This window comes from Erinaceus europaeus, chromosome 12, assembly GCF_950295315.1.
Source record: "Erinaceus europaeus chromosome 12, mEriEur2.1, whole genome shotgun sequence".
In the NCBI taxonomy this organism is placed as follows: domain Eukaryota; kingdom Metazoa; phylum Chordata; class Mammalia; order Eulipotyphla; family Erinaceidae; genus Erinaceus; species Erinaceus europaeus.
Genome location: NC_080173.1, coordinates 22880562 through 22894705, shown reverse-complemented (window position 1 = coordinate 22894705; position 14144 = coordinate 22880562). Strand labels below are relative to the sequence as shown.

The following is a 14144-nucleotide window of genomic DNA, read 5'->3' as shown; positions in this document are numbered from 1 at the left end:
ACACCTTCCATGGTGGCAAGGAGTAGCCTCCCAGAAGCCAGGCACACAGGAAACAGCTCCGGTTTCCAGAGGGGCATTCCTCCACACAAGATGGTGTGCTCCCCACACCCAACCTCACTTATCCATGTGCAGTACTGTGACCACTGAAGTGAGACTTTGTGGACACAGGGCAGGGCTCCTCATAGCAGCTCTCAGCCTTGGCTCCCCACTCTGAACATGACCCCTGTGCTGTCTGGGTCTCCCCGAGTTTGCTGTGTGCACAGGCTAAGGGAGAAGGAAGGAAGGTGGTTTTAGGGAAGAAAAGGTAAGACTGATAAACACATGTAATATGTTATCAGAAAACAGATCTCTCAAGCTAACATACAATGCTCAGATGCCAATCACTTATCCTTGCTCAGATTCCTCTTCAAAGTCTAAATAATGTGAACAACCCACTCTTCAAAACCAACTGGGTTCATTAAATGTCCAGAAAGACACCCTCCTCAGCCTTTCCTACAGCCTGCACTCTATTATTCCTTTCATAATATTTACTTTCCACTTGCACTCTGCTCGGCCAGCTGTCTCTGAACCAGTTTGGGAGATGGAGTGTCTACTGGTGTCTGTCTTACCCTCCATCAAATTCCCTCTCAGAGTTGCTAGTAAACAGTAATAGTCACACCAGTCTCCCCATATACATGTTCCTCAGGCAGCACTTACAGAAAGTGCTGACCTACAGAAAGAAGGGGTGGATGAAGGAGTCCCAGTGTGGATTTTGGAACTATAGGAGCAAATACTGAACCAGCCACCCACCTACCTAGTATCTACTGTGTCATCATGGGCAAAGTACTCCCACCTCAGCTATGTAAGTGCTGTGTGAGAGCCTGCTCTCACAAGACTTAGATATGTGCTTCCTCTCTACCCTCGACCCCTCCCACTGTCAGAAAGTAGAACGTTTTCATTTGGTATGATTTGGCAGGTTATTTGGGGGGGAGTGTAGGTCTGGACACACTATTACCATTGCCAAGGGTTTCCAGACACACACAAAAATAACCTATGAGACCCATGGAAGATAGGAATACTCTACTTTCAGGTTGCACATGAGAAATCTTTATGACATACCCACTCCCACACATTAGTACAAGAACAAGTGGTAAATGTGGGAGCTTTAAAAAAAAAACTTGAATAAAAAAAGCTATTCAATTACCCTTGGCAATGACTGTCTCTACTTAAGATTGTGATTGACAACAAAACACTGACTCAAGACCCAAAACCATCAAGAGTTGTTTGACTTCAGATATTTCACACAATTTCTAGAAACTGAGTAAGAAGGCAAGACTCCTTTGTGGGGAAAAATAAAATAAAATCCTAATGTAGGTTGGTTTTTTTCCCCCACATCAATCAATAATTAAAAGTGAAGGAAGACCTCAATAAGCAGCCAAATACCAGGTCTCTAGCCCTGAAAAGGCCAAGCCCCAGGGCAAGTAAGTTGGGATGTCTCCCACTCTCTTACTCAGACTTTTCTTCTCCACTACCCTCTTCCCTCCCCCCACTCCCCCCCAAAGAAAAAGCAACCAGGTCTCCTCTGGTCAAACCAAAACAAAGGAGGTAGAGGGAAGCCACAGAACTGCTTGCTTGAGCAGGAGCTCCAGAGAAGCTCAACACCAGGATACTCACAGCTTGCTCAGGCTGTCAAGTCCCATAAACGCACCACTGGTGTCCTCTATTGTGCCCGAAATCTCATTGTGGTCCAAATCCCTGGGGAGAAGAAAGAAAGGAGTTCACTGTCCTGTTTGAGCTCTCAGCTCATTCTTCAAGTGGAAGTAGAGACCATATCCTCACCCAGCTTGCACAGGGAAGCCCAAGGCTTAAGGCACCCAGGTGTGTTTTAGGTAAAGAGCTATGACCTAGGGTTCAGAGAAGCATGAACACTGGAACCACAGGAAGCCCACTTCTGCACATTCTGGAGTTCTGCCTGGCAAACAAAGTTGCCACAGGTCTCCAACCTGGAGCTTCCCAGCTCCAACTGCTGCTTCCCACTCAGCTGAGGCTAAGACCAGAGAAGGGAGAGAGTGAACTCAGCACCTAAGAAAGCCAGGTTTGTATCCACCCCCAAAGAGTGGACATCTGGCAACTGAAGTTCCTATATCTGTTCTCACACCAACGAGTCACTTTTCTGGACTTGTCCAAGCAACTGCAGAAGACACAGGGAAGAAGGGGAAAGAGGATGAAGAAGCCTTAGCACAGGGCCCTCCCTGTGGCTGACTCCATTTTGGCAAGTGGGTCTGAAGCCTGGCATTCCCAGCCCCTCACAGGTCCTGCGTAGGCTCTGACGTGGAGCCAGGGCTGACATCTGGCTGCTGAGTCAGACTTGTGGCCCACTTGCCAGGGTGGGGGGATGAGGCCAACTCCTAAGCCCAGTCTCCCCCAACAATGGAAATCACAAGGCTGATGACTCAGCTTCCTCTCTCAGCTTCCAAGGGCAGTTCAGAGTACCAGGAGAGACATCCCACCTGGCATCCAGGGCCCCCTCCTCTACCACCCGGTCAGCCCTCTCCAATTTTCCACATGGTTCTCAGTTCCTACACCTTCCTCTGCTAAACTATACAGATGTGGGCTGGGGACAGGCAGGGATGCTGCCTTTGGCTCCTAGGAGCACCTTCAGAAGGGACAGCCATGCCAGCAGGGAGGGAAGCTCTGAATGAAAAGTGAAAGGCTTGCTCTGACCTTTATTATACAGCAGGAAGCTCAAAGAGTTGAGATTCTGCCACTGGAAGGGACTTCTCTTTTCCTTCCTATTATCTTCATACTGAAAAACTCAGGCACCCAGGGCTGCGGCTTTGTATGCCTGTCTCCCTGGTTTCTAGCCCTGGCTGCCAAAGTTTTTCTCTTCTTTCTGGTCTGCTCAGTCTGAATAGTCCTGGCCTTGTTATTCAGGTCTTACAAAGGCTTTCAGGCTGACCCCTGGCATGAATAGCCTGGTGTCCAGGCTGAGAATTACAGTCCCATCTGCCCGCCTCTAGCTGGTGTGGTATCAAGGGCCTCCTCCCCATGACTCTGGGATGGCGCCTCCCTCTACGGTAGGAGAAGCTTAGGAAGGTCTTGGCACCCACTAGCTCAGTCTGCTAAGAACTGTAAGCCCCTCTTCTGGAGGTTCCATCCCTGCAAAGAACTGAGAAGAATCTGAAGTCAATGACAGAAAAATTGTATGGAAGTTCCAAAAAAAACTTCCAGCAGCCCCAACCTGAATAAGGAGCTAAAGGAAGTACCATTCTCACTTCCGTTTTGTTAAATGACACCAAAGAAAGGGGAAGAAAAGGATGTCCTGGTCACCTTGTTAAGAAATAAGGCAGGAGAGTCGGGCTGTAGCGCAGCGGGTTAAGCACATGTGGCGCTAAGCACAAGGACCGGCATAAGGATCCCGGTTCGAACCCCGGCTCCCCACCTGCAGGGGAGTCGCTTCACAGGCGGTGAAGCAGGTCTGCAGGTGTCTATCTTTCTCTCCTCCTCTCTGTCTTCCCCTCCTCCATTTCTCTCTGTCCTATCCAACAACAACAACAACAATAATAACTACAACAATAAAACAACAAGGGCAACAAAAGGGAATAAATAAATAAAATAAATATAAAAAAAAAAAGAATAAGGCGGGAGTCGGGCCGTAGCTCAGCGGATTAAGCGCAGGTGGCGCAAAGCATAAGGATTCCGGTCCCAGTCCCCGGCTCCCCACCTGCAGGGGAGTCGCTTTACAAGCGGTGAAGCAGGTCTGCAGGTGTCTATCTTTCTCCCCTCCTCTCTGTCTTCCCCTCCTCTCTCCATTTCTCTCTGTCCTAACAATGACAACATCAATAACAATAATAACTACAACAACAACGAAAAACAACAAGGACAACAAAAGAGAAAATAAACAAATAAAAATATTAAAAAATAAATAAATAAATAAGGCTTCTAGGGGCCAGTGGTAGTGCTCTGGGTTAAGTGCATATAATGCGAAGTGCAAGGACTGGTGCAAGGATCCTGGTTTGAGCCCCCAGCTCCCTACCTGCAGGGGGTCACTTCACAAGCAGTGAAGCAGGTCTGCAGGTGTCTATCTCTCTCCCTCTCTGTTTTACCCTCCTCTCTCAATTTCTCTCCGTCCTATCCAACAGCAGCAGCAACAGTAACAATAACAATAGCAAAAACACCAACAATGGGAAAAAGTGGCCACCAGGAACAGTGGATTCGTAGTGCAGACACTGAACCCCAGCAAAAACCCTGGAGGCAAGAAAGGAAGGGAAAATAAAAGAAAGGGAAAGGGAAAAGGAAAGCAAAGGCAAGAAGAAAGAGGGCTTCCTGGACACAAAGTATGCTGAATGGTTCAAATGCTATTTCTGAGAGATCAGCCTCAGTGTCCCCCTGACTCAGAAAACAGTCAGGACTTAAGAATGGAAGTCACTGCAGGAGAACTCAAGAATGGAAAGACTGGTTTTCCCAACCACAGGACCCCCAAATCCTGCCAAATGCACAGCAAGAGTTAGTAGCATTTCCTCCCAACAAGTCTTCCTTTTTTCTTTTCTCTTTTATTTATTTATTTATTTATTTTTTAAATCATGGGCACTCTATAGGCACCATCTGGGGAAAAGTAAGGCATTTTTCTGTCCAACCCATTCTTTTCCAGTGAATTATATAAAAACTTTTGAGACTCTGCATACAGAGCAGGTCATCTTTGGATCCAATTCTGACTCTCCATGCCAATGAGAATCCCTTCCCTGCTGGGGCCCCCTTCTTATCAACTCAACATGGGAGACGTACAAGACCCGTAGGTTTTTGAGTCCCTTGAAGGCGCCTTCTGCAATGTGGCTGATGGAATTATGGCTGAGGCGTAGGATGCTCAAGCTGCTCAAGTCAGCCAGGCTCTCCTCATCCAGGCGGGTGAGGTTATTGAAGGACAGGATCCTGCAGAAGGAAGCAGAAAGCAAATGTCACCAGAAACCTGCAGTCCCCTCCTCTTCTCTCCTCAACAGCAAGCTTTGGGCAGCTGAGCCTCAGTAGGAAGGGGCCAAAGTGATCACGCTACTAAAAAACCACCAGACCCATGTTGTCTGGCCCCTGGGATGGTCAAGGAAACCAGGGGCTCTGTTAACCTAGGAGGCCTACACAAGGCCATACAACACAACAACCCACAAGGTTCCAACCCCTTTGTGCTGTTCCAGTCCATGGCTCCCCCAGACTCAGGCTAAGCAAAGCCTTTCACTGCAGTGGTCTGAGACTGCCCAGCATCCCAGAGGGTACTGACAGCGAGCAGGGGAGCTCAGCTAGACTCCCAACATTAGCCAGCAGAGGGCACTGCAAGCCACTGTCTAGAGCAAGCTCCTTTCAAAGAACATTACCTAGGCACTGCCAGAGTGACTAGAATCTTCCCTCTGGACTCCCCTGCCCCCAACAAATTAAACCAGTTAGCAGGACCCCACCCCCTTCTATCAACAGGAAAAGGGAACTTGCTCTCAAATCACACATCTTGTCTGAGCATCATACAACACTTCCTCTCCCACCCTCTCCCCATCCCCAGACTCCTTCTGCACCTCTGAAATGGCCTTGGGTTGACTACTTGGCATATTAGTCATCTATCACTGAGGGGGGAAAAAAAAGGGAATTAGGGCTGGGACAGGAAGAAGGAAAATAAATTCAAGGAAGATTGATGCATTTTTTAAATTGGCGGGGAGTAACATTCTTTTCCTCCTAGAGAAATAAGTCATCGTGTCTGTCAGTTGCAAAGACCTGGCAGGAGATCAAAATTATATCCTCACCTGCAATTAAAGAATTTAGCTTAAATGAGGGGTGGGAAACATGCAGGAAAGCAACCTAAATCTGGCTGTGAGGTTACCAGAATGTCAAGCAAACTGCAGGTATGCTGAAGATACATTCTTCAGAGCTTCTCTGCCTTCTCTCAGGGGCATGGGACACAGATAGTGCCCACTGGCATGCCTTTCATCCCTCCACACTAGTGTTCATACCCTCCTACCACTCAGGGCTCCTCACCTTGGCAACTGCCCTGTTTAAGGCTGGAGACTCAGAAAGCCTTTCTTGCAGCCCCTTGGCCCCCAGACATGAGAAGAAAACATCTGGGAGTTGCCTAGTGGGGTCAGGTAACAGCATGAAGAAAGGACATGCCAGCATCCAGACATAAAATACTTGACATGATTAACACATTTCTAACTGCACTACCTTGCTGGGTCAAGAAGCTAAATCCAAAGGGTTAACTCAGACATATGCTTAGAAAATTCAAGGAAAGTGGTCTGGGAGGTGGCGCAGTGAATAAAATACTGGACTCTCAAGCATGAGGTCTTGAGTTCGATCCCCAGCAGCACATGTGCCAGAGTGATGTCTGGTTCTTGCTCTCTCTCCTCCTTTTTCATAAATAAATAAAATAATTAAAAAAAAAAAAGAAAGAAAAAGAAAATTCAAGGAAAGAGGCAGTTCTATTGACTTTTGCATCAGATAATGATGAATTCACTGAAATATAAACTCAAGCCTAGTTTGGATGACTACGAGGAAACATGGAGTGCTAGGGAGATAGTATAATGGTTATGCAAATAGCTTTCATACCAGAGGCTCCAAAGTCTCAGGATCAAGGCCTAGCACCACCACTACCCAGAGCTGAATAGTCCTCTGGTCCGTGTTTCTCTCTCTCTCTCTCCCTCTCACTCACTCTCACACAGAGACACATTAAAAGAAAAATAAGTAAATAAATGAAACATAGAAGTCTTGAAAATGTCAACTGAAAAATGAAAATGTCAACTCCAAAAGACTCAGTAATAAGTTCAAACACTTCTGAAGTTTGCCTAGAGAAGTTAACAGAGAAAAGACAGACAGGTTCAGTACTTATTACTATTATTTGCTTTAATAGGTGAATCTTTTTCCACAACTAAGGTGGGGGGAGGGAGAGAAATCCACTCAAACCCTCTTTAAAAACAGAATTGAGAAAGCTTGAACATTAAGCTGAAATAACAGATATGATGTGACTTCTTTTTTCACCCCAAACAAGCCATCTTCTCAACATGGGATAGGACTATGTCCACTGAGCATCTAGTGATGCCACTTTTATATTAGTAGCCTACCCTGACTCAGCTGGATTGCCTACCAGAGGTCAGTCACTACCAGGGACAGGGGCTTGGGCACCAGCCTCCAATAGAATATGGGAGAGATGTCCCTTAAATCTAAGCACATGACTGTATCAACACAGAAGTCCCACTCTAAGCTTCAAGGATGCACACAGAAAGGGAAGGAACCAGGGTCTACAAGAAATTAATGGGAAGCTATTTCTCATCTCTATTTTGTCAAACAATGCTGAAAGAGACTCAAGGAGAGAAGCAGGATTTCCTAGATACCTTGCTAAGAACTGGAGCTTCCTATGCACAAAATATGAAGTTGTTCAAATGCTAGCTCTGAGAGGCCAGCCTCAGTGTCCCCTTGACTCAGAGAAAAAGGAGTCAGGACTTATAAATGGAAGTCACAGCAGAAGAAATCAAGAATGGAAAAACTATGGCTGGGGAGATAGCATAATGGTTATGCAGCAAGCCTTATGCCTGAGGCAGCAAAGGTTCTCCAAGTTCAGTCCCCAGCACCACCACAAGCTAGAGCTGAGCAGTATGCTGGGAAGAAGGTGGGGGGGGGGGGATGAAAAGGGAAGAGAAAGAAAAGAAAGGAAAAAATGAAAGGGGAAGGAAGGAAGGAAGGAAGGAAGGAAGGAAGGAAGGAAGGAAGGAAGGAAGGACTGGCCTCTGGCCCCTGGCAGCCATCTTAAAGGCTATTCCCACTGCTTGTGTATATCTCAGGTCCGCTGTCTTTTCTGTGCTGGAGCCCAGTGAACCTTTTCACTAAAGAAGCACATGATACTTGGTATAGCTAAAAATGTACAAAGATTCTCACAACAGCTGCAAGGAAAACAAATCCATCTTATGTTGTCCTGGATCACAGAGTACTCTACCTCAGGAACTGTCTCTAGACCCAAGAAGGCCCTGGGGACAAGGCTCCTGCTAACCTGAAGCTGGGACACAGAGATCAGGAGAGAGACAAGCTTGAATGATTAAAGTGTGCTGAGCCCAGGGGCCTGCTCTCAGCTGATTGGCTAAACTCTCCTGTCCCTCCACGCAGCTGTTGGGCTCCCACCCCTGGCACTTCTGAGTGTTCAGACACCCAAGTCCACAATGCTGTGAAATGCACCAGTCCTATAGCTTCCTGGTATCTGGGGAATTCAGTAACACATGGTCACTACACAGGGCATGGAGTGGTCCAGGAGGTGGCACAGTGGATAAAGCATTAGGCTCTCAAGTATGAAGTCCTGAGTTCAATCCCCAGCAGCACATGTTCCAGAGTGATGTCTGGTTCTTTCTCTCTTTCATCCTATCTTTCTCATTAGTAAATAAATAAAATTTTTCAAAAGAAGAAGGAAGAGGAAGAGGAGGAAGAAGAGGCAGTAGAAGATACTCACAGCTCGTGCAGCTTCTGGCAGAAGCTCCAGCCATCACGGTGAATACGAGAGATGAAGTTGTTGCTGAGGTGAAGCTGGTGCAGAGAGGTGAGGCCATAGAGGGAGCCGCTGTTCACTTCCATCAGGCTGTTGTACTCCAGATGCCTGCAATGACAACCACACGTATAATAGAGCAAGCTCACCATTCCACACCATTCACTCACCCTCTCAATACAAATACTAAGTAGCCACCATGGAGCAGGTACTGCTCCCACTGAGGGCCCACTGGGGCACGAGAGAACCATGAGAGCTGTGTGCATGTGTGCTCTCAGGGGTGGAGACAGACAGGAAAACTAAAACAGGTGGTTGGAAGCATCCTTGCCAACTTGGAAAGTTCAGAGGGAAGCTTCCAAGAAGTGATTTTTTTTTTTTCCAGCTGAGTAAAGTCAGCCAGGAAGGGCTGAGGAGAGAGGGAGGAAAAGAGATGGGAAGAGGAGTTGTAAGCAAAGGGTGTGTCAGGGCAAAGCCTGTTAAAAGAAGAGGGAGAAAATGACAAGAGGATCTCATTATCCCGTCCCGCAGAGAAGGAAACTTACAACCTAAGACTCCACACACAGCAAGTCATGTGGGCAGGGTATGGGGATGGGGGGAGAGGAGAGGTGTCAGAATTCAAACCCAGGCCTGGCTAATCGTGTCTTGGCCCTGGACCCCTATGCCAAGAGACACAATTTTATCTGTGGTGTTAGAGCAACTGAATTCAGATTCTAGCTTTGTTATTTGAATGAGCCTAGACATAAGTAAGGAGGAGGCTAAAGAGTATCAGTTTCATAGGGTTATAATGAGAAGGATATAAGAAAATACTTGTCTAGTTTTAGCTTTGTGCTGAGAGTTAGCTCACAATTTTTATTTTTAATTTATTTTTTATTTAAGAAAGGATAAATTAACAAAACCATAGGGTAGGAGGGGTACAACTCCACACATTTCCCACCACCCAATATCCATATCCCATCCCCTCTCCTGATAGCTTTCTCATTCTCTATCCCTCTGGGAGCATGGACCCAGGGTCGTTGTGGGTTGCAGAAGGTGGAAGGTCTGGCTTCTGTAATTGTTTCCCCGCTGAACATGGATGTTGACTGGTCAGTCCATACTCCCAGTCTGCCTCTCTCTTTCCCTAGTAGGGTGGGACTCTGGGTAGCTCACAAGTTTTTTTTTTTAAATATTTATTTTATTTATTTATTCCCTTTTGTTGCCCTTGTTGTTTTTATTGTTGTAGTTATTATTGTTGTTGTCATTGTTGGCTAGGACAGAGAGAAATGGAGAGAGGAGGGGAAGACAGAGAGGAGGAGAGAAAGATAGACACCTGCAGACCTGCTTCACTGCCTGTGAAGCGACTCCCCTGCAGGTGGGGAGCCGGGGTTCGAACCGGGATCCTTATGCCGGTCCTTGTGCTTTGCACCACCTGCGCTTAACCCGCTGCGCTACAGCCCGACTCCCAGCTCACAAGTTTTTAAGCAAAGTTGCTATCATCCTGTTCCTGGATATGACAGTCCAGCCAAGGAGGAGTCTATCCACTGTGACCAGCCTCTGACTCAAAGTTACAAATTCAAATGTTGCTCCATGCTTAATAATACAAGGGCTTTAAGCAGCTGGGATCCTAACTTTCTGCTGTTGCTCAAAAGGCAGATAGATGCCTAATTTATAAGTAAGCTTTCAGGCAACTCATCACCCCATCCTGTATGAATCTATTCAAAATAAAAACCAAGCAGTAGGTGCTAGCTCAATTTGCTTTTAAGGATTTTCTCTGTCTCACCCCATCCAGCACAAAACCACCTAGAATTCAAGGTCCAAAGTGACAGTTTTAAGACTGTCAAGTGAAAATATCTTTGAGTATGTGCAAAGGGAGGTACAGCCAGCAAAGGTGGGAAATGAGGAGATGAAGAAAACATAGCAGTGCTGGGACTCTCAGCTGCAGTTACAAAGTCCAGTGCAGTGAGGTCCTCAAGAGATGCCTGTGATAACAAGGATGGCACAGGGAGGTGACAGAGCTGAACTCAGCCAAGAAAGGATCTAAACAGTGACATAACCTGTAAACTGGAAGGGAGGGGTTGTCCTAGGCTAACAGCATAAAGCAATCTCAAGCTAACCAATCAGAACTATGGTACAAGGTTACTGGAAATAGCATGAGTGCAACTGAAAGCAACCAGAATACAGGGGAAAAAAGAAATGAGTGGGGGATGGAGGGGAGGGCAGTGACTGCTCTCCTTTACTTTCTCATTTTATGCAACTATGAGTACATTGCTTGTGACTGAAAATAAACAAATTCTGATGTTGAAAAGGCAGAGTTATGATGCTGCCTTTGCTGTATGCTTTGTGTTTTATGTCACTGTGGCCCGCACTCTACAAGTGCTCACATCTGGCTGGGAGACTTCCCTAGGTAGAAGTGGAACATCTGCACTGAGTGGCCTGATTAGCTCACAAGACATAAATAAATCTCCCAGAGTGAACTATACATTGTTGGCCCACCTGCACATCAAGAAAGACTGTCAAACCCAAGATGGGGAGAGAGGGAACTTCCTGCAGTGTGTGGGAGAGGGAAAAGGATGTGGGAAGGGAGCCTGCCCTGCAGTCCCACTGTCACTCAGGAAGTGGGGAGGGGGGACCCCAGCAAGTGCTCCCTCTTCCAACTTCTCCAATTAATTTACTTGACTAGATCCACTCACAGTGCCTCTGTCAAGAGATTTTCCTAACCTTCAAAGCTAACATCCTTAGCTTTAAAAGACTTGACAAAGTGAATCCCCAAGACAGAGCTGAGTCCAGTGAAAGTCCCAAATGGGGGAGGCAGGCCTGGGGGCCCATTCAGCTGAGTGAACATGCATGTGTAACACAGACAGACCTTCAAAAGTCCCCAACCCACCCCTCTCCACACACACTCCCAGCCCCCCACTCACAGTACATGCATCTTGGACAGTCCCCAGAAGGCACCATCAGTCAGCTTGCTGATGTTGTTTCGCTGAAGCTTCAGTACCTCCAGACTGTCGAGCCCCTGGAACGTCAGCCCCTCTATCAGCCGAATCCGATTCCGGTTGAGGTCCCTAAAGAGATGAGGCCAGCAGGTTCAGAGCAGGTTCTGCATGCAGTCAGTCCCACCAATGGCCACTCCTGTGCAGCACTAGTGGGCCTGGAGCCAGCAGGAAAAGTGGCATGAGGAAGTGGCAGAAAAGCCAGGACACAAGGTGGGTGGGACCCACATCAGTGTCCAGGTTGTTTCTCCTGCCACAAGGGCATTGACACTGGCAGAGTCACAGCTAGTGGGGAAAAGGGAGGGTGCAGAGCTCTACTAAAGCCAGGACCACAGCACCCCCAGTATGAGAGTGCACCCATCTCCTCCTCCAGTACCCAAGCCTGCAGTGTGGTGGGTGTGAATCAGAATTGCCGGGCTAGCTTTGTGGGCAGGAGAGAGAGACGACCAGGGACTCATGGCTGAGTGGTACGCAGTTCAGTCTTTATACATGTGGAACGCATTGCAATCTAAGCTATCTCTAATCACAATCCTGTCCTTATATATCCTGAGAAGGAAGTGTCAGGTCCCAAGAGGATGTACGTAGGATAGGGGTTGGGGAGAAGGGGAAAGCAAAACAGGATTAAACCAATGCCCTGGAGGCAGGGCGGTGCTTAGTTAACAGTGGTTATATAAATAGAATACAGTGTTAAGCAGGGGGGATTAAACCAATGAAACAGAAGGGGTCTTAGAAGCAGAATTTAGAAGCATACCAACACAGAATAAGAACATCTTAGGTGAGGTGGCCCTCTTCACTCATTAACAGAAACCCAGGGCAGATGCTGTAACCCTGGATAACTCCAACCACTGCTATCAACTGTCAGTGACACTTTCCTCTTGGTGCACTTGACCGACTTTACTTACAGTGAGATGCCATGCACACAAGGGAGCTGGGGATGGAAACACCATGAAGCAGACACATTTGGCATCTACCCCAGTTTGAAAAGACCTCAGTGAAGCAAAAGATGTCAAGAATTTGGACCCATTAGTAACACAGGGCTCATCAGAGAATCCTTGGTTTTCCCCCAAATACTTGCACAGTGTCTCATGGCCCTGCTCCCTCCCATCCCAGCCTCCTGAGTGGCCATGAGTCCTTCTCCAGGGCTGGAAAGCACAAAGCCCAGATCCTCCTGGGAGGCAAGGCAGGGGGTGAGGAAGCTGTTTCTTGCTGCTGATCAACTGTTTTATTCTGTTTAAACTAACTCGCCAAACTCAGTTTATGTTCTACAGATATGTTCTCCTATTACAAAAAGGACATGGCAAGTATGAGTGTGTCTGTGTGTGTGTGTGCGTGTGCGTGTGCGTGTGTGTGTGTGTCCAGCAAATAAACTATCCATTAACATCTAGTTAATAGAAGTTTTCTTAAATTTAACATTCTGTGACACCGTGGAAGGGCACCCAATCTCAGTCGTCCAAAAGCTAAGCAGATGAACCTTCTTCTTTCAAAAAATAAGTAAACTGATTCATACCTTTGCCATGCGCACAGCACAGGTTTAAACTCACTGGAAGTGCTATGTGGTACTGGAAGAAACTCTATTGCTATGATGGTCTCTCCCTCTTTCCTTGTCTCTATCTTCCTGTCTCTGAATAAAAAATAAAAAGCCCAGAGTTATGAAACTGCACGTGTGTGACCTCCAAAAGCAAACTCACTCTTGTAAGATTTTTGGAGCCAAAGATGGCCCATCTCTTGTTTCCACTAGCTTAAACTGCACTATCTTTCTCTCAAACTGCTCAAAAAGTTTTGGCTACTACAATGTCCAGGAAATAAATGGTATGGGGACCTCAAAAGAAAACCTCAAGGAGAAACAACCACCCCACACAGCTGCATTATCCAGATCACCTGATCAGCAGGACCCTTCATTTCATTTTGGAAAGGGCCAGCCAAAGAACACAAGTACACATTCACCTTGTGGATCTCTCAGCAGCCTGGGGCAGCTCACAGGCACCAGACTCAACTACTAATTTGCTTTTATTAGGTGTTGCCAAAGGACCATTAATGATAGTTTATGCAGAGCCTGACCAAGGGGGAGCCAGGCAAGCATTACATTTGGTCTGAGGTCCTTGGGGAAATCTGGCCTCCATAAAGTTTGGCTAACCTTAATTAAAGTGCAGATTTCTGTACTCACAGTTGTGTCAGCCTGGGTAACTTGAATGCTTTCACAGGAAGTTGGGTGATCCTGTTCTTGCTCAGCCGAAGTGTTTGCAGTGACCGTGACAAACCATCAAATGCTCCCAGCTCCAGGGTGCTGATCCGGTTGTTTGCCAGGTTACTAGAATGATTCAGGAGAGAAAATGTAGTGGTCAGTGGGAGGCCTTCCTCGTTCTGTTTCAGACACCAGACCCTGCTGACTAGGAAAATAAGCTCTCAAATACACCCAGAGGGATGAGTGTCCAGTGAGAAAGATGTCATTCATGGTTGTGAAACCCATCTTCACTCTCAGCCATGGACAAGTGCTAAGGCCTTAAAGCCATGGAGCCATGGACAAGTGCTAAGTCCTTAAAGCCATGGAGCCATGGACAAGTGGTAAGGCCTTAGAGTATAACCGATGGACTTCCCCAAGAGGATGTGAGTGAAACCAGTGGCCTCTACCCCCAAGTACCAGTACACCAGTCTAGCCTACCGGGGTCACCCTGAGCCCCGTCAATACACACTACCCAAGGGTT

At 47.1% G+C, this 14144-nt stretch overlaps 1 protein-coding gene across 5 annotated transcripts in view; it reads right to left on the bottom strand.

The window, feature by feature from the left end:
• LRIG1 (leucine rich repeats and immunoglobulin like domains 1) overlaps positions 1-14144 on the bottom strand; it is a 139345-nt gene that overhangs the window by 26101 nt on the left and 99100 nt on the right. For 4 of the 5 annotated variants that reach the window (XM_007520626.3, XM_060202914.1, XM_060202915.1 and 1 more), the window contains 5 exons: positions 13607-13750; positions 11371-11514; positions 8444-8587; positions 4765-4908; positions 1654-1734 (listed from right to left, as the gene is read on the bottom strand). In XM_007520626.3, the coding sequence (XP_007520688.1) occupies positions 1654-1734; positions 4765-4908; positions 8444-8587; positions 11371-11514; positions 13607-13750 (657 nt within the window). The remainder of the gene's footprint in view (positions 1-1653; positions 1735-4764; positions 4909-8443; positions 8588-11370; positions 11515-13606; positions 13751-14144) is intronic. The other variant, XM_060202916.1, reaches the window with a different exon arrangement.